Source organism: Tasmannia lanceolata, unplaced genomic scaffold (assembly GCF_043159265.1).
Source record: "Tasmannia lanceolata isolate RefF3 unplaced genomic scaffold, GAP_Taslan_0.1 ptg000006l, whole genome shotgun sequence".
Lineage (NCBI taxonomy): Eukaryota > Viridiplantae > Streptophyta > Magnoliopsida > Canellales > Winteraceae > Tasmannia > Tasmannia lanceolata.
In genome coordinates, this window is record NW_027518683.1 from 3,730,837 (window position 1) to 3,758,173 (window position 27,337).

At 38.7% G+C, this 27,337-nt stretch overlaps 1 protein-coding gene across 6 annotated transcripts; it reads right to left on the minus strand.

The window, feature by feature from the left end:
- Positions 1-3,306: 3,306 nt before the first annotated feature.
- On the minus strand, positions 3,307-26,494 carry LOC143879304 (uncharacterized). 6 transcript variants are annotated; one of them, XM_077381637.1, is made up of 21 exons: positions 25,754-26,493; positions 21,825-23,035; positions 21,542-21,745; positions 21,356-21,460; positions 21,215-21,280; positions 20,955-21,119; positions 18,038-18,112; positions 17,790-17,950; positions 13,787-13,925; positions 13,631-13,700; positions 12,975-13,099; positions 12,786-12,842; positions 9,994-10,179; positions 9,618-9,710; positions 9,431-9,516; positions 9,265-9,331; positions 7,907-7,973; positions 7,685-7,818; positions 3,980-4,071; positions 3,827-3,893; positions 3,307-3,750 (listed from the first exon to the last, which is right to left on the minus strand). In XM_077381637.1, exons 2-21 carry the CDS (start codon positions 23,022-23,024, stop codon positions 3,577-3,579), a joined length of 3,333 nt encoding a protein of 1,110 aa, XP_077237752.1. In that variant the 5' UTR covers positions 23,025-23,035; positions 25,754-26,493; the 3' UTR covers positions 3,307-3,576. The 6 variants fall into 6 exon arrangements, with proteins under 6 accessions (XP_077237752.1, XP_077237753.1, XP_077237750.1 ...); XM_077381638.1 differs by having other exon boundaries at positions 7,685-7,821; positions 13,787-13,919; positions 25,754-26,492; XM_077381635.1 differs by having other exon boundaries at positions 7,685-7,821; positions 13,787-13,922; positions 25,754-26,492.
- Positions 26,495-27,337: the final 843 nt, after the last annotated feature.

The following is a 27,337-nucleotide window of genomic DNA, read 5'->3' on the forward strand; positions in this document are numbered from 1 at the left end:
TTCATAACATTAGAAGGCTCATGAAGCTAGTTAGGTTTTATTTGGATTCCCATATTACCCCTGGCTTTCACAAAATGATTATTAAGTGTGTTCAATCATTTTTACTTGAAAGCAAGACAATAATTCAGTCACGAAAAAAAATGAGTTGACTCAGGGGAATTGATGCAGTCAATTATTCATTAACTTTACGTCGAGGGAATTTTTGATTTGTTTCTTAGGCATAAACTCAGACTCTAACGAGAAGTTCACCAAGTAAAACCGAGTCGACTCGAAGAAGTTGATGAGCATGATTCAGATAAACTCGCCTCACAAATCCCACCGTAGATATCAAATTGTTGAACAAAATAAGTGTTGATCGGAGGATTTTGTCCATTGATTGACTCTGAAATTCAAAACCTTAATACCTGTGGTGGACCCAATTGCTTAATTCTCATCTAAGCAAATTGGATAGGAGGAGAAATGCCAAATTAAGAGAAAATTAGTGAAGGGTAATATAGACATTTTGCATGTCGTGTTATATGTACTTATTTTATGAGTTAAGAGGGAAGGTGGGTAACGGCACCGCCCACGTTCTTGGAGACCTTTTGGCCTCTTCTGTCTCTTTCACACGTAGTTGGATGCTTTTAATGCTAAAGGACGAAACATCACATGACTCACACACTCTCTCTCTCTCTCTCTCTCTCTCTCTCTCTCTCTCTCTCTCTCTCTCTAGAAAGATCATGGATACTTGACACGTGGCGGAGGAAAGGATACAATCAGTGGGTCCCAACTTTGGTTGATCAGAGCCCTCCATTTGACAAGTCGTGTATTGGATTCCTGAGGCCCAAAAATCAAATCAATCATCCAATTGTGAAATCAGAGAATGTGCATTCTTGTTGTTGAATGTAGACAACGGTTCACATTCAGGTCCACATTCAACGGCTAAGATTACATATTATAGGATTCTAAGATTGTATGAATGACATGATCTTCGGTTCAAATGAGATCCAAAGGAATGCCTATCAAATGAATGGTTCAGATCAGACAATTGTAGGACCCACTTCCGTGTAGTGACTGCGCCCCATTAAGATTGGGAAAGAGTTTAGAAGGACGAGGAGATTACCCATACACATTCTACCCTATACAGTAAGACTTTTTAGTTCACCGTATAACTACGAAATGGTTGTACAGGAGAGATTTATTTTATAATTCACCTTTCGCATGAAAGAAGGTGGAATTCTAAAGGAAAAATCGCCAATGGGGGACATCAAAATACGAAAATTGCCAAGGAGGGACACACAATTGAAAAATTGTTAGAGAGGGATGAAATGGGGGTTATCGAGTCTCGACTCTAAAAGGGGGTTATCAACCCTCTAAATGGGGTTATTAAACTCTCAGAAGGGTTATCAACCCTCTCTAACAAGTTTTCAAAAGCATGTCCCCCCCTTGGCAATTCTCTTATTTTGAAGTCCCCCATTGGCAATTTTTCCACAAAAATACCCATATAGAAAATGACCAAAGTACCACTCCATATGGAAAATAACTAAAATACTCTTTTATCATGAAAATTGACAAAATATCCCTATATTATTTTGGTTATATAAAAATTAAAAACTCTATGTATAGTATGTATTTTTAGTTGATGAATGTAAACCATTGTGTCACAAACCTAGATCGGTTCGCAACTGATTTGATCTTCTCGGAGGGAAGATCGGCCTCTTGATCCACTTAGAGGGAAGGATCAATCCTCCTTTGTGCACAAAACACAATTTTTGAATAAGTTTTCTTCATTGATTTCCAAAGACTGCTTACATCTTATTTATAAATAAAAAACACACACGACCACTTTCTCTAAAACTACCTCACACCAACCAATCTAGATAATCCTTATCTCTAAGACTCCTAGCAAATCTAAAAAATAATGAATATCTAAACTAATTTATTTTACCCAAAGTGGGACCCATTTTGGTACGTAACATTCCACCCGCCTTGAAAGCAACCTTGTCCTCAAGGTTGGAGATTTCGAACCAATTGATGAAAAATCAAATCTTGCGCATTTTCCAAAAGTCTGTTTCCGTCTTTCGCCTTTTCTTCTTCTCTTTGTCTTGCAGTATGTCATCATCAATAGTTGAGACAACCTTATTTTTAAAACGATCTCATCGTGGCATTCATCAAAGCTACTTCGTTGTGTCTTTCTGGAATGATTTAGACGTTGACGAACGAATGGCCATGGGTGGGATTTTTTTTATGGCGGTAGACTCTTCGGCTACAAACTTTCTTTCGTGGCTCTTTCGCCTTTTCTTCTGGCTGAGTTTTTTCTCCCTTCTTCTTTTCTCCTTTTTTCTGTTTCGCCATTTTCTTTTCGTCGTGCACGCATTTTCGACCTTTGTCCCGATTTTGTTCAAGCCTTCCACAAACCGTTGATGTCCTTCCATCATTTCCAAAACGAGTGCTTTGATATTCTGAAGATCTCCACGTATGGATTCCCAAAACTCCGAAGGTGTAGCCATGGCGCAAGATTTACTGCTCTGATACCACTTGTTACTAATCTAGATCGGTTCGCAACTGATTTGATCTTCTCGGAGGGAAGATCGGCTTCTTGATCCACTTAGAAGGAAGGATCAATCCTCCTTTGTGCACAAAACACAATTTCTGAATAAGTTTACTTTAGTGATTTCAAAAGACTGCTTACATCTTATTTATAAATAAAAAAACTCACGTGACCACTTTCTCTAAAACTACCTAACACCAACCAATCTAGATAATCCTTATCTCTAAGACTCATAGCAAATTTAAAAATAATGAATATCTAAACTAATTTATTTTACCCCAAGTGGGACCCATTTTGGTACGTAACACATTGCCTATATGTAGGGCTCAAAATTAAAAATTAAACGCAATTTTGAGTCCAATAATCAGTTTTTGATTCAAAATCCAAAATGAACAAGGCCTAAGCAACAGCTCTTAGATTAATTTCTGTTTTCGAAAAGGAAGCAAAAAACAGGAAACAGTTCTAGATATTGGTTCTGAAATGCTAGCCTTACCGACTCAATCCCCAATATTTGACTGAAAATTGGTGAGCTTTAAGCTTTCATCCCTGCTCAAGAGCTGGGGGGGGGGGGGGGGGGGGGGGAATTCTTGGCAAGCTTTAGGCATGGTGTGCTAATTCGTCTGTGAATCATACTTGAAGACCCTGTCAATCACAAGCATAAGACTGTGGTCAGTATGTGAGGTTTGGGATCCAAGTTTTAGCATTGCACTTCAAGGGACAGCGAATTTGGGATATTCCATTGCACCCAAATCAGTGTTACCTGCTTATGCACACCATTTCACGATGAACTGATAAGATCATCCACTATTACAGAAAACCCAATTACAATTAGCCATTTATAACTTTTGTGAAATCCAGTATTACAGAAAACCCATTTACAATTAGCCATTGATAACTTTTCCCTTTAATTCCTACAAAACTTTCCATTTACACAATTGCATGAACATTTACAACAACAATCATTGCATTTAGCTGAAGAGATGCCACCATCCATCCGAAAATAAACCTCAAGATCACTAGGTAGTTCAGTATAGACTGTACAGTTGCTATGGCAATGAGGTTTCAAGGATTGAATGCAATACTTCTTGGTGTTCAGATGGTAACATTGCCAACATGGATGCAAAAGTTGTAGGGATCACTGATTGCTTTAAATTTTGTATTAAACCAGGGATATATGCCAACATTTCTTCATATGCAAGGTCACCTCCAGCAACTAGGATCTGTTTCATTGAAAAGTAGACAGGTAAGTTATAGTTTAGATATTTGACTGGTAGTAAAGTACTAAAATCAACCAACCTCAGCAAATACTGAAAGAATCTTGGGCAAATTCTGATTGTTTCGGCCCAACAATGATGGATCTGACCTGGATAATTAAAACTTGTGAGCTTGGAAGCAGTAACTAACATAAAACCTTCCCTCAATTTTCTTATAAAGTTCTCTCAGATATACCTTTTTACCATAGAGAAAAATAGCTGATGTAGAACTTTGGCTTCCTTGAGGTCATTTTTAATGGGGAGATAGCTAAGCCAAACTGGAAGGAGCTGCAAAACATTGAAGGAAGATAATTTTGAGCACCTTGCTGTTTGTGTACGTGATGTATTGGCATGCATTTCATCTTCATTCAGAAACGAGAACTGAAATGTTAACCGTGAATTTCTTGAACTAACTGATTTCAAGTTCTGGCATATGCCTGAAATGATTTCATCCCCCCACCCCCCCACCCACACACACACAGAGAGAGAGAGAGAATCGCAATGAGCTAACTAACATCCCGATAAATTTAGAAGTTACGTTTACAGATCTGAACTAATATACCTAGGCCAAAGATAGCCATGCCGTGTTATTGAGCCAGTCAATGTATTTGGAAAAGAAGACATGTATGTAACTGTGTTTCTTTGCATCTCTTCTTGACGTTTTGCTGCATATCGTGTTTGATCCTTGTTGAGAAGGTATCTCTCGATTTTTCTACACTCAGTTTGTCTTAACCAAGGAAGCCAACATTGTTATTTACCTCTACCAAAACATGGTATAAAGAAGACAAGGACCGCCACCAAATCTCCAATTTAATCAACTATGTAAATACAAGAACTTGATATCTATGTAGACAAGTGGTTGTCCGTCGTGGGGTTGGAGATACAATCTCCTCCCACAAAATCTTGCTCTTACTTTTCTCCTCCATCTTTTTTCGTCTTCCATACGAAGTGTCTGTGGATGGATTCTTGAATGCTCAAGACAGTAATAGAGCATGGTTGATCAAGAACTAGAAGAGGTATGTTCTCCATCTCCAAACCCTTCGAAACAATTGGATTGAGAAATTCATGACAACATTACAGTCTAAGATTCTCAAAGTAATGGCAAACTGGACTTTTGTACGAAATAGATTTGGAAACAGTATTATTGTCATAAGTGAGACTATCTATTTAATTACATTGAGCAGAAAACTATACTTTTTTGGGCATAGATTTGGCATGACATTGTCCGAGAGTAATACACTTCTGATTGGTTCATCTGGAACAGGTTCTGGCATATGCCTGAAACGATTTCACCCCCCCCCCCCCCCCCCCCCCCCCCCCCCCCCCCCCCCCCCCCCCCCCCCCCCCCCCCCCCCGACCCACACACACACACACACACACTCATAGAGAGAGAGAGAGAGAGGAGTCATTGCAATCAGTTGACTTACATCCCGATAAAATTCTAAGTTAATGTTTACAGATCTAATCTAAGAAAATCTAGGCCAGAGATAGTCATGTTGTGTTATTGAGCGAGTTTATGTGTTTGGAAAAGCACGCATGCAACTTAAAGGACTGTTTATAGCTAAGTTAGTTCATACATATATGTGTGTGTGTGTGGTATCGGAAAAGAGATCCTACTCGGTCGAGTAGATAAGCTTATCTACTCAGTAGGGTTAAAAACAGTGGGGGCCCACATTGTTTGGGTGATCTAGTTTGTCCATTTTTTCCCTCCATTTTTGGATGGGTTATGATGATCCTACGGATCTGATTTTTGGTGGGCACCATATCTACGTAAGGGCCTTTCAAATGAATGATTTGGATCACCCAAACAATGTGGGCCCCCACTGTTTTTTACCTGACCGAGCAGATAAGCTTATCTACTCGACTAAGTAGGATCACTTTTCCGTGTGTGTGTGTGTGTGTGTGCCTCTCTCTCTCTCTCTCTCTCTCTCTCTCTATATATATATATATATGAGGAAAAGGATTGTGAGCTTGAGCACTGGATCCTTATGGTGCGCTTGAGCTCTCAAACCCATGTGGCCCACATTGTTAGGATGATCCAAAGCATTCATTTGAAAGGCCCTTACATAGATAGGATGTGTACAAAAAATCAGCTCCATAGGATCATCCTAACCCATCCATTTGTGGAGGTCAAAATGGACAAACCACAAATCTGCCCATTTTTGCCCTCCACTTTTGAAGGGGTTAGGATGATTCAATGGAGCTGATTTTTGGTACACACCCTATCTATGATAGGGCCTTGCAAATGAATGGTTTGGATCCTCACAGAAATTGTGGGACCCATGTGATTGGTGCACTCAAGCGCACCATTTCATTACAGCGCTCAAGCGCACCAACACATACCTCTATATATATATATATATATATATATATATATATATATATATATATATATATATATATATATATAAGACAGCTGTGAGGCCAGCCATGTTGTACGGCTCAGAATGTTGGGCCACCAAGAAGCAGCATGTGCATAAGATGAGTGTAGCAGACATGCAAATGCTTAGATGGATGTGCGGCCACACAAGGTTAGATCGAATTAAAAATCAAGACATCCGTTAAAAGGTGGGGGTGGCACCAATTGAGGAGAAGATGAGAGAGCACCGCTTAAGATGGTTTGGGCATATCCAACGCAAGCCTTTGGATGTTCCAGTGAGAAGAAGTGAATCATGCCAAGTTGATGGAGTAAAAAGAGGTAGGGGTAGACCGAAGACAACTTGTGTAGAAACAGTGAGGAAAGACTTGAGGGCTAGGAACATAACAGAGAACATGACCTTGGATAGGATAGAATGGAAGAAAATGATCCATGTAGACGAACCCAACTAGTGTCTGGATTACCCTTAGTCAATTTGAAATTTTGAATAGGGTGGATCTGTTCATTTTCTTCATGAAAATTTTCTAAAGGATTCATTAGCCGACCCCAACTAGTTTGGGACAAAGGCTTAGTTGAGTTAATTGTCTTTCACATTTATGTTTATCTACCCTATCAGAATGGGGCCCAACATTAATGACCCATAGTGGTAACCATGGTTTTAAATTTCGGCCAACATGTTTCGTTTCAGCCAAAATATTTCGATTTCATTGGGCACTGAAACGAAATCCACCAGGATTCGACAAAGTACAAAATTCGACGAAACTTCGGCGGAAATATTTTGTTTCGGATGAGATATTTTGATTTCGTTAAGAACCGAAACGAAATCCATCGGGATTCGACAAAGTACAAAATTTCGATGAAATTTCGCATTGCGCCAACAATTTTGGTTAAAACCATAGAAATGATATGATCCAAAAAAAAAAAGTGGAAAGGGAGAGATTTAGGGAACATTGAACAGAGATCATTCTATGCCCTTCTAAATGGAACCATGTATCCTCAATCCTATTACATTGAGCCACAGTAAACATGACAAAGAGCCTAATTCCATCTATCCATCCAATATTCCAATGAGAGAAAACCCAACGATCAGATAGTTTTATGAAATGGTACCCTCGCACCTAGTAGAAAATACTGGGATACATCTGTCCACTTCATTCATTTGCATAAGTTTAAGATGAACTCAATGATGAGTTTCATCACCTCAACCGAATGATCAGTAGCAAGCTTCACATTTACAGAACTCTCCATAAAAAATTAAGAAACTAAACATAGTCTATGAAAGTTTTGAGTTATTCTACATTCTTGATTTTAACTCAGGTATATTTTGGTAATATGCTCTCTGATTTTTCTTTAACCCTTTTTGGTGGGTAAGCAGAGATCATTCTATGCCTTCAGATGCTTAGAATTAAGAGGGTTAAGAACCTAACAATGAGCCAAGAATTGCATTTCATCGTAGACCAACATATATTTGAGATAAACAACAAATGTTAGATAAAGCAAAGCAGCTGGATTTACACTTCTCACCTTAGCAACATCCATACAGTCTCTTCTATACTCACAGATCTTGCCAAGGGCGGATATAGCATTGTCCGTTGCCATCCGATTATCAAATATGAAAGCCGATGGATGCATGATGACGGAATTTAGCCTAGTCAATACTTCTGCATTGAAATACAAAGTATTTAGTAACCCAGTAAAACATGTGCAGCAACAGATTATTTACGTTGACAATGTCCTCATTATTACCTCCAATGAAACACGTCCACCCTGCATCTCCATGTGCAGCACATACACCAATTCCATAGACTGCCACCTGTGATTATGACTTGTGACTCGGTTATCAAAGAGGACTCATATGCATATCTCATATATAAAGGCTCCAAATGTATGTGTTTGCATTCATTTACATGCGAGTACTCTCTCTCTCTCTCTCTCTCTCTCTCTCTCTCTCTCTCTCTCTCTCTCTCTCTCTCTCTCTCTCTCTCTCTCTCTCTCTCTCTCTATGTATACACACATGTATGCATATGTATAAAAACTTCTTCTTCTTCTTTCTTTTTTTTTTTTTGAATAGTATGTATAAAAACATACTTTACGGGTTAAGTTAGTTTAAACTGATTTAGATTTATGTTTCGGTGTAATGCTATCACTTTATGTTTGCTTACATTAGTAAGATGGAGCCCATCATTAATTCGCTCATTAATGGCATTTTATATAATTAGTGGAATTCACATCTATACATTTTACATGAATTCTTCTAAACAGTCGAAGTACTCATATCGGAAACATGTCAGATTTTGAACTTAATGATTTGGAGCGACACTTCTATGTCTTTTTATCAACGTTTCTCCTAAATACATTTAACACATTTTCGCAGTTACCAAATGCTTTGATTTTTGTCCATCCTAATAGGAAGCTTTTTATATGAAAATAAAATATTATGTTTACGTAACCCACATTTTTTTTTTGAAATGGTGAAATTAATATGAAAAAGGGGGCCGAACCAAGACCAAGGAGGTATAGGGGCAGAGAAGAAAGAAAATACAACGAGAGAAAGCTAAAAAAGGTACAGATCACATATATTTACGTAACATATTATAAATATATTAGGGATTTGCTAGGGACCATCGCAGAAGGCATTTCACAAAACGGCTGTTGCATGAGAGTGCACCCACATAGGCTCAGATTTTATCTTATTCATTTAATTCATCTAAGGGAATTACTTTGTTGGGAATTAATCAGGAACTACGACTTTGTAGTGAATTACTTTTACACTATTATCGATGTGCAGCATCCCACACACTAAGATGGGAAGCGAAGTCGGGAAATAAGAAGGTGCTTAGACTCTCTCTCTCTCTCTCTCTCTCTCTCTCTCTCTCTCTCTCTATATATATATATATATATATATATATATATATATATATATATATCTGTGTGTAAATACATATATGTATATTTGTGCATGTGTGTGTGGGTCGGTGGTGGTGGTACGAAGGTTTATGTGGATGAATGCAAATTATACAATTGTTAATAAGCAAGATTCATTCAGCCCAATTCTCTCCACAAGAATCCATGCTTGCATATATATTTGAATTTAAAAGCTTCACCTGGCGGACATCTGCATCTGCATCAGCGGAGCCTTCAAGAAGATATGAGAAGAATCTTAAATGGTATCTGAGACAAGAGGAAAACTAATCAGGAACGACAACAATAAAGCAAAGGAGTAACCTCAGAAAGGTGCTCATATCAAATTGAAGTGGTGAGGTGGAATACCTTTTAGCATCAGCACCACAATGTTCCACAACATCATTAAAAGTGCAAATTGCAGTGCATCTTTCCTCTGATGTTTGGTCATTCCACTACCACCAAAAGGCAGCACAACAGGAAGCACTAGTAAATTTCAGAAATTGAAAATTTGTGTGATGCCTCAGTAAATGTAGGAGTGTAGAAAGTGACTCACCAACTTTCGGGTTAGAAAGGGTACAAATTCCTCAAAATATGGAAGAAAACCCGACTTCTGCAGCTTTGCCAGGGTTCCGATGCATTTACCAACCTGATGGAAGAATATATCAAATGCTCTCAAACTCATACAGTAATATATATCAATTAATTTCTGCTGGATAAGAAGGTATCAAAGCCCAGATGTGGGCCTTTTACGTCAAAAGCACTAGGGCAAGATCCTGAACTCCAATCCAATTCTTCTATATTCAAAACATTCAAACATGAACATGATACTCACTTATGCATGGAAAATATAAAAAGTAGTTTAAGTGACAAGAGGATTGAAAATTGTCAAAGCTGCACAAGTACTATAACCGCAAGGTGTAAAAAGCAACCTGCTCAAAAAGTACTTGTTCCTCAGTATCCTCCTCCTTCAGTAGCTCGGTTTCCTCTTCATCAAGGTCCTTCGATGCTCTTCTTTCAAGCCTATCCGTTGTTCTACTCATACTAGCAATAATGACATTTTTCAACTCCTCAACAATGTCTCGAACCTGACCAGCTTCAAGGGGGGTCCATGATATCTGCACATCTAATCGAGTTAACATTAATACTTATGGATGCAATCATGTGCAAGTAACTTTAAAAGCTTAATCTACCAACAACTCCAGTGGAGAGTAGACGTATTAGGGATCTGTACACCAGATCTAGCATTGCTAATTAACGAAGTATGAAGGAAAACACAAATGCCTACTATTTTTTATATTAATCAATTAGCTTCCTCTAGAGTAAACACAGAAATGAAAACAACTAGGCGACAAACAAGCATTAAAACAAAGTTTGGCAACATCTTTTTTGCATATTTAGTTCTTGTACAAGCATACAAGTAGCTACGTTTAGTAGTTTATAGCAAAATGAACATCTACATATGTTTCACAAGCTTCAGTCATATAATTGACATTGGCATTGTTAATGCCTCAAGGAAGAGATGAGGTCGGGGATTGCTTGGGCCTTGTAGACACCTCATTTTGTCCTAATAAAAACCGAGCAGAATCAAGCATTCCGATGATGACCTGTGTTTGATAAATGAAATTAATAACCTATGAGATTGAAAACTTTTAAATTAAAAAAAAAAAAGGAAAATGATATCGTGACCGAGAGTAAGCCCGATGGAGGAAGCCCAACAACTCGAATGTGCCATGCATGAAAAAAATCTACTTATTGTTGATTTTCCTAAACCTAAGGGCTGGCCTACATCGCTTGTGATGTTGTGGCAAGAAACCATTTGTTCGGTCCCCTGCTCGGTCTTACTCTCGGCTCATTAGCATACTCAAAAAAAATAACACATGGTTTAGCCAAAAAACCAAAACTTCCAATAATTTCTTGAGATTACCCTCGTATTTTGGGGAAAATCCAAAATGCCAAAAGATGGTTTCTCAAAAGATAAACACTATGATGGTTTTTCAAAAGATAAACACAACATTACAAACACCTTTTTTCTTCAAATAAAATATTTTACAAAAAAAGGCTCTATTTTCAAACTGCTTTGATCGGAAATACTTATTGTTCGATCGGACACAATGCATGTCCAGTGGAACGCTTCTGGGCACCCACAATCCTTGCCAGAATTCTACTATGATTTTGGCCCCAAATTCATCACTTCAGCTTTTTCTAACGAAGGATTTAGTCCCACATTGACCCAAACCCGATTTTGGACCCCATTAAGCCCCTATAAATAGGGCATTAACTTCACAAATCACACATCTTGGAAAAATAATCCTGGAAAAAAAAGCTTGAAATTCAATGACATCATTTTCTAAGAACTTCAAAAATTTTTGATAATGATGTCTTGAAAAATCCCACTATAGAGGAGCTCTGAAGGTCCTCTGAAAAATGGACGGCATGTGAGTTCTCTGAGTGGGATACCGATATCGTCGTAGGCATCATCAAGAAAGGATGCTGAGGAGTGCTTCTCAATCTTCAACTTTCAATCTTCACTCGGGGTAATATCTTCTGACCTTTTTACCTTGTTTGTTTCAATTTTTCTATCTGTTTTGCCTAGAAATTTCTCTTCTTATTCCGTCTAATTCTTCTCACCTTTTTACTTCGTTTATTTCAGATCTATAACAGGTTTAGGACAGTTTATTGAGCAGGAAAATACAGGATAAAGTGAAGGAGTTCAATAAGTGAAATAGGAAAATAAGCAACGGAAGAAGATAAGAAAATTACCTAGAATCTCTCTAGGCTTCCTAGGAATCTCATCTATGTTGAAAGATCACACTCCAAGAATACAAAAGCGATAGATAGCAAGATTGGAATCTCACTAACCAAACCCCAATGCATCATATCAAGGGGTTCTTAGGCATCGCACCTTAGGAAAGATCAAGATATCTCACCGTGACAAGGAGTAGACATCACATCCGGACTAGAGGAAAAAAACTTCAAATCTTTGTTCATTCATCATTCCATCATTCCATAAAGAAAAGTGCCCTGACACTACATACATAAGAAAAGAAAGAGAACTAGAAAGTTCTAAAACCCAAAAACAAAAATCATACACTTTTGGACTAAATACCCTCTAATGTCTTGTACCCCCATAACTTAAAAGGACTTAAATAACACTCTAAAAACTTTTTTTTTGGCCCAGTAACACTCTAAAAACTAAATAGAACTCTTTTAACATTTAACGATACGTCCTAATTCTTCATGGCACCTTCGATGGTCCCTGTCAGAGGTATCTTTCTTCTTTTTTTAACATTATAAAGAATCCTGTTTATAGAGAATTCCAAGCAGATTTTTACATGTCTGTTCACTGTACATATGACTGCTCATGTGTCGACTGAGATAAATCTATTGAATTCAATTTGAACTCAGATGGTAATCATGTGTGTCAAACAACCCAAGCACCAAATCATTTCTTGAACACAACTAAACTCCATTAACCATGCCAATATGCCATGTCATTCACATTGCCAAACATTGTCAACTGCAGTGCCACATGCTAGCCATGTCAATTGAAGGGCCATTCTATTCTTATGTTAAAATAGAATTAATTGTGAAACAACCAGTTACTCTAAAAGCTTAAGCTGTTGGAGAAGGCGTTATTTAATCTTTTATACACTTCAACATGAACTATCTCCAACAACTGTACAACAAATATAGTAATAATAGGTTTGAATCTGAGACTTACCTGCATGCATTCAACAAGAGAACCCAACTTGTTTGTCAAGACCTCCATTACTTGTTCCTAAGGCAGAGCATTCAGTTAATACATCAGGAACAATTATCATCTTCCAACTGATTGAATGTACAAGGAGAAATTCTTTGTAAAGGAAATCATATGGAGTTAGTGCTACCTGAAAGTTTTTATTTGAAATACCTTATGTAATTCTTTAACGAGTGATGAAATAATGCGATCCGATAATTGCTTTACAGAAAGAGCATAATGCCCGTGAGATATTCTCCCAACTGCTGATTTTCCCACGTACAATAGCTGGGGCATAGCTGATGTATGATGTAAAACAATCAACAATCATACTTATTCACACCATCAATGACATATTGGCACTGTCTTGAGTTTTCGAATATGATACCAAAGCTCTTCTATCAGATGTTAAAAAGGTTTTAGCGTGCGTGCACACACACAAAACACTGAATCGAATGCAAACTTGAAATGGCAGAAAATATGGCTCAAGTGGAAACAACTCTGACAAGTCTGAAGGGTTGCATTTCAGAGGGAATGAAGAAAACATGCACGCATTCATGCACACACAAATGCACAACTGGATCGAATGCAAAATTGAAATGGCAGAAACGATGGCTCAACCAGTAAGATCTCTGACGAGTATGAAGGGTTGCATTGCAGAGAGAATGTGCACAAATAAATGCTTAGAACTTGCAATAGGAGATCCACTATGGATCACAATAGAACATGTCAGATCTGGGTCGAGCATTCCAAGGTCAAAACAAAATTATCTTCATAGCACCTTTAAATTATGACCATAGATGAAAAGCTAAATAGCATCCATGTGATACCTATAACAGCAGCCATCCGAACTCCTTCATGGAATGGAAAGTTCACAAGTGGAGCTAGAATAGGGAGAACCTGCATGTGCAAAAATTAGGCTTAATTACTACGAGTTATGAAAATGGTCATACATTACCTTTGAGGTGAAAGCATTAGTAAAGCACCTTATCCAACCATGGATAAAACTCGTCCTTCAACACATCCATGTAGCAGCAAAGGATGTTGCAAGCAGTAGCCTTATCTTCTAACATGTCTATATTGATGCCAATTTTCTTATTCCCTATCATAATTGTTGCCCTGCTACTTTTGAAATAACAATAGTTATAAATATAAAATAATGGATGAGGAAAAATAGGGAAAAACTTCCATAACATGTCAACATTGAACAACTTAAATCACATCACATGGTCAAGGTAGCATATGCGATTCCAAGGTAATAAAATGACTACAGAAAATGAGTTTCTACTAAGAAGAACACATGTTTAATACTGATAATGTTCATTCCAGTCTATTTGGCGGGTGAGTGTATTTTTGTAATTTCTCTTTTGATGTGAATATAATACAATGCAAGGAGACAGATAGAAACCCTAAGCTCTTTTTTCTCTCTCTCCTTAATTTTTTTCTTTTTTTCTTTTTTCTCTTTTCTATATCAGACCTAAATAAACAGACCAAGTTGGTATCAGAGTTAGATCACACCAGAACTGAACGAAGTCAAACCTTGCAGTCGACCTCCTGTTTACAGGAGAACCAGCCCAGTTCGCATCAGTGAACCCATCTAAGTCCATGTGATTGTGCCTTTTGAAGAACAAGCCTCTACCAGGAGCCCTCCTTAAGTTTCTCACTATCTGAAGAACTGCTGCCCAGTAAGAGGTACATGAGGAGCTCATGAACTGACTCACTACACAACTGCAAACGAAATATCTGGACAAGTCACGGTCAAATAGATTAATTTGCCAACATATCTCCTATACCTGCCTAGATCCTCTAACAAATCCCCTTGATAAGGATACAGCTTAACATAAGGATCCATGGGGACCTCAGCTGGTTTCACGCCCAATGATCCTATCTCCTCTAATATGACCAAGGCATATTTTCTCTAAGATAGTGATAGTCCACCACTCCAAGGATGTATTTAAGGAAACCAAGATCTTTAGTACATAACTCTCTCTGAATGAAGTCCTTTAGCTTCTCTATGCCTTCCCTATTACTCCCTGTGATAACAATATCATCTACATAGACTACTAGGAAGATGTATCCACTATTAGAGTGCATACTGAAAATTGAATGGTCTATCACACACAGCCTCATGCCAAGGCGCACAACCGCGTCACTGAATCTCTCAAACCAAGTTCTAAGAGAATGTTTAAGTCCTGGGAACACAAGAAGGCCACATACTCGGGCCGTGAGAAAAAAGGAATCTGTAGGCTCAATCGGTGCAGAGGATGAAGGAGTGGAACTCTCAGCCACAGGGACAAATGCATGATTAGCATAGCGAGACGGCCTCAACTCCAGATGCAAATCATAACAAAAGTCGATGGAGTGACCCTCCATACCACAGTGAGTGCAAAATCAAAATCTACGGCTACCGGAACCACGGCGTCCGCCTGAATCTTGACCAACACCACGACCTCGGCCGCCGCGACCATACTAGACTGCACAGGAAGAGCAGAGCGCTCAACAGATGAATCAATTGGCAACTCAACCCTGATAGAGCACTGGACGCGAGAAAAAACCTCATCAAGGGAGGGAAGAGAGCCAAGTCCCACAATTTGCTGACGAATGGGGAAAACTCAGGCCTTAAGGAATCCAAGAACTACACCAGCTGCAAATCCTCCTAGCACTTGGCTAACATGGTAGCATCCGTGGTGAAGGGCAGGTACATATCGAGCCCAATCAAAAAAAAAAAGGTACATATCGAGCTGCTCACATGATGTCACAAACTTGGAGTAATGTTCGGAAACCGGCTTATGACTATGCTGCAGATGAAGGAGTTCCGATTAAACATTACATATCTACGTGAGGTTGTTTATCCCGGAATAGAGGGTTTCTGCGCGTTTCCAAACATCCTTCGAAGAGTGAAGAAACATCATCAGGCCAACAATCTTCGGTTCCATATTATTCCAAAAGAGGATCTGAATATGAGCATCCTCTTGGCGCCACTTACTATACAATTTATCATCAACTGGAGGAGCATCTTTTTTAAGATAATCAACTTTGCCCCGAGCCAAAAGAAACGTCGCAATTGCCCAACGCCACGGGTGATAGTTAGAACCTATAAAGCACGGGTACGACACGACACGGGTACGACACGACACGGGTACGTGGGTACGTGATTTGCCAAAAAAACCGGGTGCAGGTACGTTCGGGTACGCCGAATATAATAATATATTTTAATATTTTATTATATATTTATAAATATTTTTAAAAAAAAAGTGTAGAGCAATTAAATAACAATAACATCACCAAAATGGAAAATTCTAATATTACTCTTCATTCCATAAGTGATTAAGTTCCATATTTCATAACATGAGGCATCAATACATTTGAAATTTGAAAAATACCCCACCGTTTGGAAGTTAAGAAAGTTAAAATTTTGACCCGACCATTTTTCTTTGAATTTTGTACTAGAACTGGAGAGTTGACTTTTTTTCCTTTTAGATTTGGGTGTTGAAACTATTTTTAATAAATCCAAAAGGGGGGTATTCCGTTATTTACATGTAAAGACATTTACTTAAATGGTTTACATGTAAATACAGAGTACAGGAAAGTAGAGAAAAGTACAAGAGAGGAAAGAGAAGCAGCAGGAAGAAGCAGGACGTGTCGAGTACGCGTGGTGCGCACCCGACACGCAACCAACCACCAAAACTAGTTTTTTTTTTTAAAAAAAAAAATGGGGTACGCACCTCGGACGTACCCGGGGCGTACCCGAACGTACCCGCACCCCATACGTGTCGGGTGCGGGTGTGGGAGCCCCGGGAGAGTACCCGTGCTTCCTAGGTTAGAACCATCAAATTTGATGGATGTCATCTGAACCATAGGAAGCTCCATCGAAGTAGAACCAGAAGCGGTAGCCATGAGAACAGAAACCACAAAAAGAGAGGAAATCAACCAACGACAACGAAGCAGCAACAAGGAATCAAACCAAATCACGCCAATGACAATTACTGAAGATCATACGAGAACCACCAGAGAAGATGCCGACGCAAACCATAGAGCCTGAGAGAGCGAAGTAAACACCAATCCAAGTCCCATCAGGACAGACAACGACGAATTACAACGAAGAGAAATCAGCCAAACAACACCAACGGCGAAGGCACAACAGCAATCACAGAGTCCTCGGAAGAAGAAGAAAGTAAAAAAAATCAAGTTCGGAACACGAAGGCGGTGGAGTGCGCAACCCAAAAATAAGGCTTGGTGGAGAATGATGAAGAGGAAAATGGAAAACCCAAAAACTGGTGCCGGAAAGCCCCAAGGTGGGTTTTCAAAGTGTTTTTTTTTGTGTGTGCACGCGCGTGTCGTGGTGGTGGTGGGGGTGGTGGTGGGGGGGGGGGGGGGGGGGGGGGGGGGGGGTAGGGTTTTAGGAAGGAGTAGGAGTGTGCGGCTGGGGGGTAAGGCTAGGGTATATAAGGGCAGCTAATAGGGAGGGGACGGCGGCTCCACACGAGAGAAAACCCTAATTGGGTTTTAGTTTTTTTTTTTTTTTTACCTTCTTTGCTCCTTCGCACTAATCAGAACCTATAGCTTTGATACCATGTTGATCACATTCGAAGCTCCATTGGAGAAGAGAAAAGAGAAGAGAAGAGATGGAGAGGAAAAGAGAAGAGAGTAGAATAGCTATCCCTCTCATAACATGTAATATATACGTGTGTGCGCGTGTGTCACCAGGGTTACATGTACAATGTTAGAAATACCCCTAATTAGGAACGTAATTACACCGCTAACATCTGTCATCTTGATAAGTCAAACACAAAAAAGAGAAGAATGTAAAACCATGGAATTTCCAAAGAAGGACAGCATCTATATGTAATACCTTCTTGGTTCTTTTTTATGGAGCTTAAAGATATCAACAACTTTAAGATACAAGTTAACACATCCTATTGGATGCTAATTATTGTCTAGGAATTACATGATACTAAAAAATCAACTAAAATTGAAGACTAAGTATACCTGTCATAACCACAATCAATGACTTGTTCAACTGAGGTGTTTGCATCAGTCACTATGACTCCTGGATTGAGATTAACCATTTGCAGCAGAGGCGGCATCACAGCACTCATGTAAGGCAGAAAATCTCGTCCAAGGCATTTGCAAATGTGAGCCCATGTCTGCTAAGTGAAGAACAAGAAACATTGAGACAATTGATCCAAAGGAAACTACATATGAAATACCTAATCTGAGCTTGGAAAGATCAAAACCTGAAGCATATAACCGGCAGTTGGATCATCATCATCTAGAACATTTGTTCCAAGATTCATAAGCACAGCCATGACCTGGAGTTGGAAAAAACAAATTAAACATATGATAATGGTGCAGGAAGCATAACACGCAAGTAGAAATCAATGTGAATATAAGACATCTACAGGGTAAATTCGGTGAAGGTATTGGCACATAAGCATCTCTTCCTCAGAGGAAACACGAAAAACAAAATTAAAATGAACAGTTACAATACTGAAATTTATGAAAAGTCAAAATAATACAAAAAAGGTTATAACTAGGTCAAGCGAGTAGGAAATGCAGAACAAAATCAATGATTTGTTCACCAAATCCTTAATGCTTAAATGAAGATAAACATAATGATTTGATGAAGAATCCCTTTATCTCCAAAAGTGCTCCAATTTGAGGGAGTATTGAGACTTGTAGACAATAATCTGTGGACACAGAGTCGTGTGTTGAGTGCCGACATGGATACAAAGTATCCAACATGGCAGTCCTTAGAAAACTAGAAACGGGGACACATCCAAATGTGTACATACAAATAAAATTACTGATTAATAATCATAATTTGCAACAAGATAAATATGGTATTTATTTAATAAACTAATAAATCTTAGGATTAAGCAACTATAAGTCTCAAAGAAACATGAAATGATCAAATAACAATGCATTCATCATGCAGTCTACTCTAGTTATCTTCAATCTCCAATATGCAGCAAGAAAGAGAGAAACAATGAATATATAATTACAATTAGTATTTGTTTAGCATTTTAGGTTTTTTTTTAGGGTGGGGGGAGGGGGTTTACAACAAATATTAATTAAAGAGGAGTCAATATTAAAATAAGAGTTAATGGTAAAAAAAAGACGGTAACCATTATATTCAATAATAAACAGGATTTCACTTCACACGGTACAAGACCATGTCAGCATGCCCACATTAGGTCTGACACTTCTAGCAGTACATTTACAAGTGTCAATATGTTTCGACACGCATGTTAGTAGTAAATTCGAAGTGTCCACTAAATCATAGCTTGTAGGCTATTTTGATCACTTGGTCATTTCTCTTATTGTTTATTCTTTTATATTTCATAAGAGAGATTTTTTAGCTATTCCTGTATTTATACACCTCTATTACAAGGGATGTGAATGCCATTCTGACCACAAATTCAGATTTTCCAAACATAACTTTGTAACAGAAACCCAAGGATGGTGCTTACCATGACAGCTCTATAAATAAGAATAATAACTCTGTCATCTGACATGTTATACATTGACAACATCAACACCTAGATGTCTAATAATTCACCAATTACTTTTAACGATCCCTTGATGTCTATTCTAGGCTCATAACTTCCACAAATCTTGACTTTGAGGCTTTTGGAGTGCCTTCACTTCAAGTTTGAGAAGGATTCTGAGAACTTCACTTTATGATTTCTCAGCTTCTTTTAGCAAATTTAATCCATTTGTTACAAGTTACAACTCATTTTATTCGCTAGAAAGATTTTTTTAAAAAAGAATATACAACATTGTTTTTTTGGCATGAATGTTTTCCCAATGTTAGGGCTTTTTTAATGCCAGGGTAAAGGTATTCAGCCTATTATTGTAACTACTTTTCTACTTATAGTTCTATAATTTCATACTAAGGATATATAATGGCTAAGGATAATGATATTATCTCAATAAATGAAAGAACCTACTTCCTTTTATTTACATTTGAAATGTAGATCTGGTTGTTAAACCCTGGGGGCGATCACGGGGACTACTTGTCCCCTGTATTGTACGGAACGGTTCTACTTAATAAAATCTTCGTTATCTTTCAAAAAAAAATGAAAGAACCTACACCTTTTGCATGGGCACTAATTCAGTCAGATATGTATCTTGTAAAGTGATGTTATTACATCAAATAAGCTATTAAAGAATATTTTAGTATAATGCAAAGAAAAAAAGATAGATGTTGCAGAAATAATTAAAATGATAATATAAATAAAAAATGTTCAGACTAGCAGAATCATTTCCGACAAGGAAATTTTGAACCTATTCTAGTCCAGTTGGTACTAAAGATTCAAGGCACAGGTTCTGGCTCTTAAGTGGGGCATTAACTTTTGGTCCTCGTATCATTGGGAATATTTGATCGTAGATGGTGATTCTAGCAATATCAGTAAATGCATTCAGGCTGAGAAAGGCTTCTGCAGGCAATTTTTAAACTATTTCAGGATCATGGATGTTTGGAGGGAACATGCATTTGGCATACTAGCCAATAAAGGAATTTCTATACTTGCTCTTATCTCCTTTGTTTCCTTCATGATTTTCTCAGAGCCATAATTTGGCTGCATTGCTGATTCTTCTTGTATTTTATCATCTGACCTGTTTGGTTTGCGAATGTTTGTAATGGCCTTTTATTGTAATAATTTTTCATTATCATTAAAAAAAAAATGAACAGATGAATCAATGATGTTCAATAGGTTCAAAACATCAAAAGAAAATGAACACCATACTCTGTGCTTTGCTTTATATGCATCTAAGAGAATAATTCTGTATATATGCGCATGTATACACGCACCCACAGTCGCGCGCTCGCGCACACACACCATAGGCATCTAAACGAATAAATTTTAATATACAAATATATATATATATATATATATATATATATATATATATATATATATCTGTGTGTGTACGCATGTATACACATGCACACAAGACAGACGCAAAGAGAGAGAGAGAGAGAGAGAGAGAGAGAGAGATGCTGCATAAACACACGCACACATTTGCTAGTGCAATTGGGCCAGTCTTTGACATCCTGGCGGGCCAGTCTTTGACATCCTGGCGGGCCAGTCTTTGACATGCTGACGTGTCAAAGATGTATAAACAATGCACATTAGTAAAAGGTAGTACCTCCTTGGCATCTTGGACAAACTTGTCCTTGCCAACAGCCAACCCAATGACACCAATGCACTCCATAGACTTTGCACGAAGCATTCTAGCTTTGTGATCCGTTGTGTTGCAGAGGATAGTCTTCAAATAAGGCATCACAGCATCATAGTAATCAATAAAAGCAGACTGCAAATGAAAACACTAATTAGTTTCTGACATCTTTTTTCCCTTTCCACATCTTTAATCACTCTAAACTCAACAACGATTACCCAATGCCTAACCTTAGCAGAATCAGCAATAGCAGTGAGAGCTGTCAGGGCAACTTCCTTCTGCATTTGTCTCCCCATCTGCCACAGAAAAGTAACCTCAACACTGGTGACTATAAAATGATGAGTTTTGAATAAAGTAAGGTGAAAAAAAACCTGAAGTAAGTGAATAAGCTTCAAGACGAGCTCATTCAACCAGGGTTTTAGAACTTTGGCAGAGTAACCTCCACAAAAATTCACAATAGCTGCGGCAGCATGAGCCTTGATCAATACAAAAACACAAACAACTTTAGATATGAACTCTATCAGATAATGGTTGATTAAGATAAAAGTGCATCTTACTTGGACACGAGTGTTCTGAAAGTCACCCACTGCATCAATCAGAGCAGGGGCAATTTTCTGGTTTAAGTGTTGTGTCAGTTCTGAACCAAAGTCTATACAAAGCTGGCCCATCGCATTTATAGCTGCCCACCGTACTCGGATGTGAGGATCACCAAACGAAACCAATATCATATCTACAACAGATTCAAGACTTCCACTCATAACCTGCGTATATTAGAGATAAAATTGAGAACCAAATAGCTTGCACTTATTAAATTCACCGAAGAAAGCAAAGGATCATCACCTTTTGACAGCCTTCAGCTACCTGTGAAAGTGTGATGAGTGCAGCATGCCGCTTCCTCCAATCAAGGTCATTCAGATAAGAAGGAACAATTTGAGAGGCAATTGGAAGTATTAAATTGCCACCCAAGGAATTAGAGAGGCGATCCAAGCCCTCTTGGCCTATTTCATAATTGGTGGAAAAACCAGCACTCATATCCTTCACGTCTGCATCATACCATAAAGCATTATCTTCAACGTCTACTAAAAGATTGACCAGCAAAAGGAACAATCTTGTGATGGGTTGAGGAAGCTTCCTCATCATTCCTGATGCACAGCCCCTAGCCTCTGCTAGAGCCAATAGAAATTCCACTGCAAGGTGTCGTGTTCCATCTTCAAGCCCTTGAGCTTCAGCTATGTCAATCATAAAACACAAAACTTCATCCAATTGTTTGAGAAGAAACCACGGTGATATCCCTGCAACTTCAATTAAAGTTTCCAGCTCTTCTTGCGCAAGATTTTCATTATGTACATCAAGTGCACAAGTCAGTGTTTGCATCATTGGTGGAAGCAAGTCCTCAAACATGTATCTCTGTTTTGAGGATTCCAATGACTGTACAAAACTTGCAACACCGTGAAGTGCGGCTAAGTGAACTTGGCCAGGCATGGATGGGGAAAGACTTTGACAAAAGAATTCATGAATCAAAGGAAGGTGTGCATGTAACTCTGAAGTCGCATGAGGTGCGAACTGCGAGAGCACAAGGAGCGCCCTTTCTTTTAGGAAGTACTTTTCAGAATCAATGCATTCAAACAAGAAGGGAACCAATACGGGCCATCCATCCTCATATATGATGGTAGCAGCCAACTCAGCTACTGTGTCACATAATACCCTCCAGACAGATCGAACTTCTTCAGATACCAAGCAAGAAAGCAATTGTTCCTTGGCTTTACCTTGTGCTACCTTATCCAGTGTTGTCCAAAGATTAATATTTTTCCGAAGGAGTACGGCTGTCATTGATCTTGACCTGGCCTCTGAGCCATATTGCAAAATATGGAGAAGTTTCATTAATAAAGTTGCAGGATGCTTCTGCTTGCAGGCATTGAAAAGATGCTCGGCTTGAGCCCGGGACTCGTTATGAGCACTCATAAGATTATTTATGATGTATTCAAAAGGTGCTGCATCGGTACCAAGAAGTATCTGAACCTGAGCATCTATGTGATCCATACTCTTTCCCCCTTTACAATAAACAAATTGCATTATTGGAAGACATATACGTGAAGGCCGCCATTTAAGGATAGTCTAATGAGAGAGATAGTATCATCATATACTTTCTTCCTAATGAAATGGGAATCCCATTCTATGAGGTTCTTATGTTTATGAACAACTCTGACTTAAAATAATCTTAATGACACTGGTACTAGATAACATTATCAAGAAATCAAAATAAACAGGCTTTCCTTTTATAAGTGAGCACAGGAAACCTCATCACTAGCTACCCCTTCTTAAGAAAACAACCCAAAAGCTGAAAAAATGAACAGATAGAGTTATCTTGCAAAGGCATTCATCTTATACCCTCCCTCTCCTGCCTCACTAATTGACGAGGATCATAGGCGCCGTTTCAGACTTACTCTAGCTGTGGTCGCCCCATGAGGCCCAATAAGTGGCATATTTGCCCTTTAGATTTTATTTTCATTTTTATTTTATTTTATTTGTTGATTTTCGATTGCATAATGATGTAGTGGACATTAAAGTCTTCCTTTTTCTCTTCTTCCCTTTCCCTTTCACCTTCTTCTTCCTTTTCTCTTCCCCTTCTTCCTTTTCTTTCATCCTCCCTTCCCATTTCCTCCCTTTATCTTCCCCATCCTATGTCACCAATGCATTGCTTACATACGACCTTTCTAATGCACCAAGCAATCAATGTTACCTGGAAACTCTAATTTTTTGGTTGACTTATGTGTCGGACACCTTGGACACCTGGACACCTCTAAACACGACATGACACTCCTGGACACTTATGGATGGAGTGTTGGAATGAAGACATCAAAAGTGCCGGACACTTGACACTTCATTTAGGAGGTGAGTCTTGTTGTAGAAGCTATCTAGAAGGGGAAGGGGATCAAGTCTTCAGCCAGGCAATGGAAATATAGGTTCAAGTCAGGTATCTACTATGCTTAAGAAGGTGGAATGTGTCATTGGGTCCATTCACTAATGCTCGATCTCAATAGGGAAATGTTATTTGCTTGAGGTCCCAAGAGAATTGATACACTTGGCTATGGAATGCTTGCGCTATTGTGTGTGCTCCAGAGGCTTTCCCTTTTCTTTCTACTCAACCTTGACTGCCTGCACAACTTGCTCACTCGCATGTTGATTGAAAACGGATCTCCCCTCACTTATAAGATTAAAGCAAACTTCCATTACCGGATGCAGAAAGTTTAAAACGCATGTAGCCTACTTCTACTACATTTACCGTGACTTCATTTGCCAAAGATTGTGGGAGGGGCTTCATATGGAAGAGCCAGAGGCAGATTGGGCAAGGAAGTAAATACCACATTCATTACTCCAATGAAGGCGCGGTCGATCGAAGGATTTCCGTCCTATTAGTTTGGTGCATGACATGTATAAGATCTTGTCTGAGGTACTATCTAGAAGGGTAAACGAAGTAATGGGGAGTATCATATCCAAGTTTCAAGGAGCATTCGTCTCTGGAAGAAATTCTAGAAGGAATCCTGATCACCAATGAGGCCATTGACACCATTAAGAGGGAAGCTGTACGACGACTCATGTGCAAAATAGACATGGAGAAAGCTTGTCATTGCATAGATTGAAATTTCCTGGATCCTATACAGAAGGAAATGGGTTCTAGTCAGAGATGGATAAGATGGATCAGGAAATGTCTTTCTCTATCCTGGTTAATGGGGCACTGACAAGTTTTTTTGGGAGCTCAAGAGGTATAAGGCAGGGAGACCCCTCTCACACTACTTATTGGTGATGGAAGCACTAAGCGTCCTAATATCAAAGGTGGAAGGACTGGAATTCATCAAAGGATTGGCTCGTAGTCAAAATGTGCAGTCGGTATCCCATCTTCAGTTTTGCAGATGATATGCTCATATTTTGGAGAAGGAAGAATGTGTGAAGAATTCGATAAAGAATATTCAAATAGTTTGAAATGGTTTCAGGGTTAGGGATAAATTTCGCAAAATGAAAAAGTTAATTGGTAGGGATTAACATGCTACCAGAGGAAGGATTGGGATATGCAGCTATTTTTGGGTGCAAAGTACATCTCCCCATTACATATCTTGGCCTACCCTTGGGGTATTATGGTGTACCTAAAGCCGATCTCTGGGATCCAGTTGTGGAGAGAAAGGTAGTCAGTAGTCTGCTCACAATGATTGGAACCTCTCATTAACACCACTAACATGTCAACCATTCATGACGTTATCTACTGAATGTCCAATTACAAGTACCCTGTATCCAAGAAGTACTAAACCAGGCCACAAAGAAAGAAATTTATCGATCAAAGGTGAAATATTTAGATAATTCAAACTGCCAGCCACTAACACCAACAGTAATCTTCAACTACAACATCAAACAGAATAATCCCGTGAAAAACATAAATAACCATATTTCGATCTTGAGACTTCTAAACGGTTAACGCCTATAGTTTCATAAAAAAAAATGAAACTAACACATCGAAATGCTATTCAAGAGCAAAAACCTTATATTCCGAACACGTATACGATCACATTACAAAGATTTCAAAATGATTTCCCGAATTCAGCATACAGCAGATACTACAAAACCCTAATTATAGAAACAATACCATATAGATCTAATTCCGGAAAGCCTGAATGGATTTCAGAACAATCAACGCCAAAAACACTGATTATAGTAAAAAATAAAAAACTAAATATAAAGAAAATAAAGAATCCAAGAGGAATTTGTTTGCTACTTACTGGAAATTCGAGAAAGTGTACAAACCCTAGGGTTTTGGAGCTTTTTCTGGAGCAAAGAATTTTGAAGAGAAAGGAAAGGGAGCGAAACTACAAAGAAGAGAGGAGGAATTTTCTAGGAGGAGTGTTTATTGGTCCGAAAGATAAAGGTTGCCACGTCGGAGCCCCGGACACGTTTTCCCGCCTACGACAAGGCTTCTAAGCAAACAGTGGGTTTGCCACGTGGCTCTTCAGTCCCCACTATCTCCGTTGTACATACGGCCCAGATTGGCACCGTTGATGTTTGGTGGGCCCTAAGATGAATCCGGTAGTGATTGATACATTATCAAACGGATGGGTCCCTCATGCTTAGCTGCCTAGCTGGTTTGCCTTTCAACTTTTTTTTAGTTAATTTCCCAACTCTAGAGATATACAATCATGCTCTTAAGATCCGTATTTGAAAGCCCAAGATCCGTAGGGGAAAAGATACCATGGATCCTCCGGATCCCCGCAAATACTCTCACTCATTGCAAAGATCGAGAGAGGAACCACCCGATCCAGGAAAAATTCAGGCCTTGCAAACCCTTAAAGAAAACGAATCCTCATGGCCGATGCAGAACCAGCCGGAGAAAAGTTTTTTTGATCATGTAGCTGCCATCCTAGCAATCCCTCCAGAGGTAAAAGACCTCGAAAAAGAGTACTGGTCCTCACACGACATTGTGGAATCCTCTCCCAAAGACCTCTGCTCTGTTTGAAAGCTGGTTTATTCCTCGATGCTGAAAGCATTGATTTTTGTAAGAACCGGTAAAATAGATATATATATATATATATATATATATATATATATATATAAAAATGGCCTCATAGGTGGGTAATCATCGGCCATTACTCATTTTCCCCAAGTTAATCGGGCATGAGGACATCTGGCATAATGGGGCGTACACGATTCGAACCCAAGTCTAAGCTAAGATTGAACGGCTTCCTACCACTAAGCCACCGCCCCAGATGTCAACAAAAACGGAATAGATATATATATATGTTAAAAATTTCCAATAGTCACTATTCACAATAGTCACTATGCGAGATTACTATGCAGAAATACTATGCAAGTTCACTATTGAGATACACTATTTAAAAGTATTATTCACAGTAGGACCCACCGAGTACTATTTACAAACGAGTCCCACCATCAGTAGGTCCCACATCAGCGGGCCCCACACCCGCAGGTCCCACATCAGCGGGCCCCACATCAGCGGGCCCCACACAAGTAGGTCTCACACAAGTAGGTCCCACACAAGCGGGCCCCACGACCAGCGGGTCCTACCACCAGCGGGACCCATCCCTAGTGGAAACGAAAATATCATCGCACCGACGAAAATAATAATAAAAAAATGCAAAAATACTATTGACCGACAAAATTAATAATAAAAAAAAATATTATTAACTATGCAAAATACTGTTAACCGACGAAAATAATAATTTAAAATAGTAAATAGTTTTTACTATGCAAAAGTACTATGCAAAAATACTATTGACCGACAGAAATAATAATTTAAAATAGTAAATAGTCTTTACTATGCAAAAAGTACTATGCAAAAAAATGTCTAT

Coding starts and splice junctions, on each gene's coding strand:
- LOC143879304 (XM_077381633.1), bottom strand. CDS start 23,024: ATGGATCACATAGATGCTCAGGTTCAGATACTTCTTGGTACCGATGCA. Junction 18,113..20,954: donor TTGTCCAAGATGCCAAGGAG/GTACTACCTTTT, acceptor TTCCAACTCCAG/GTCATGGCTGTGCTTATGAA. Junction 12,843..12,974: donor TCGTTAAAGAATTACATAAG/GTATTTCAAATA, acceptor GCTCTGCCTTAG/GAACAAGTAATGGAGGTCTT.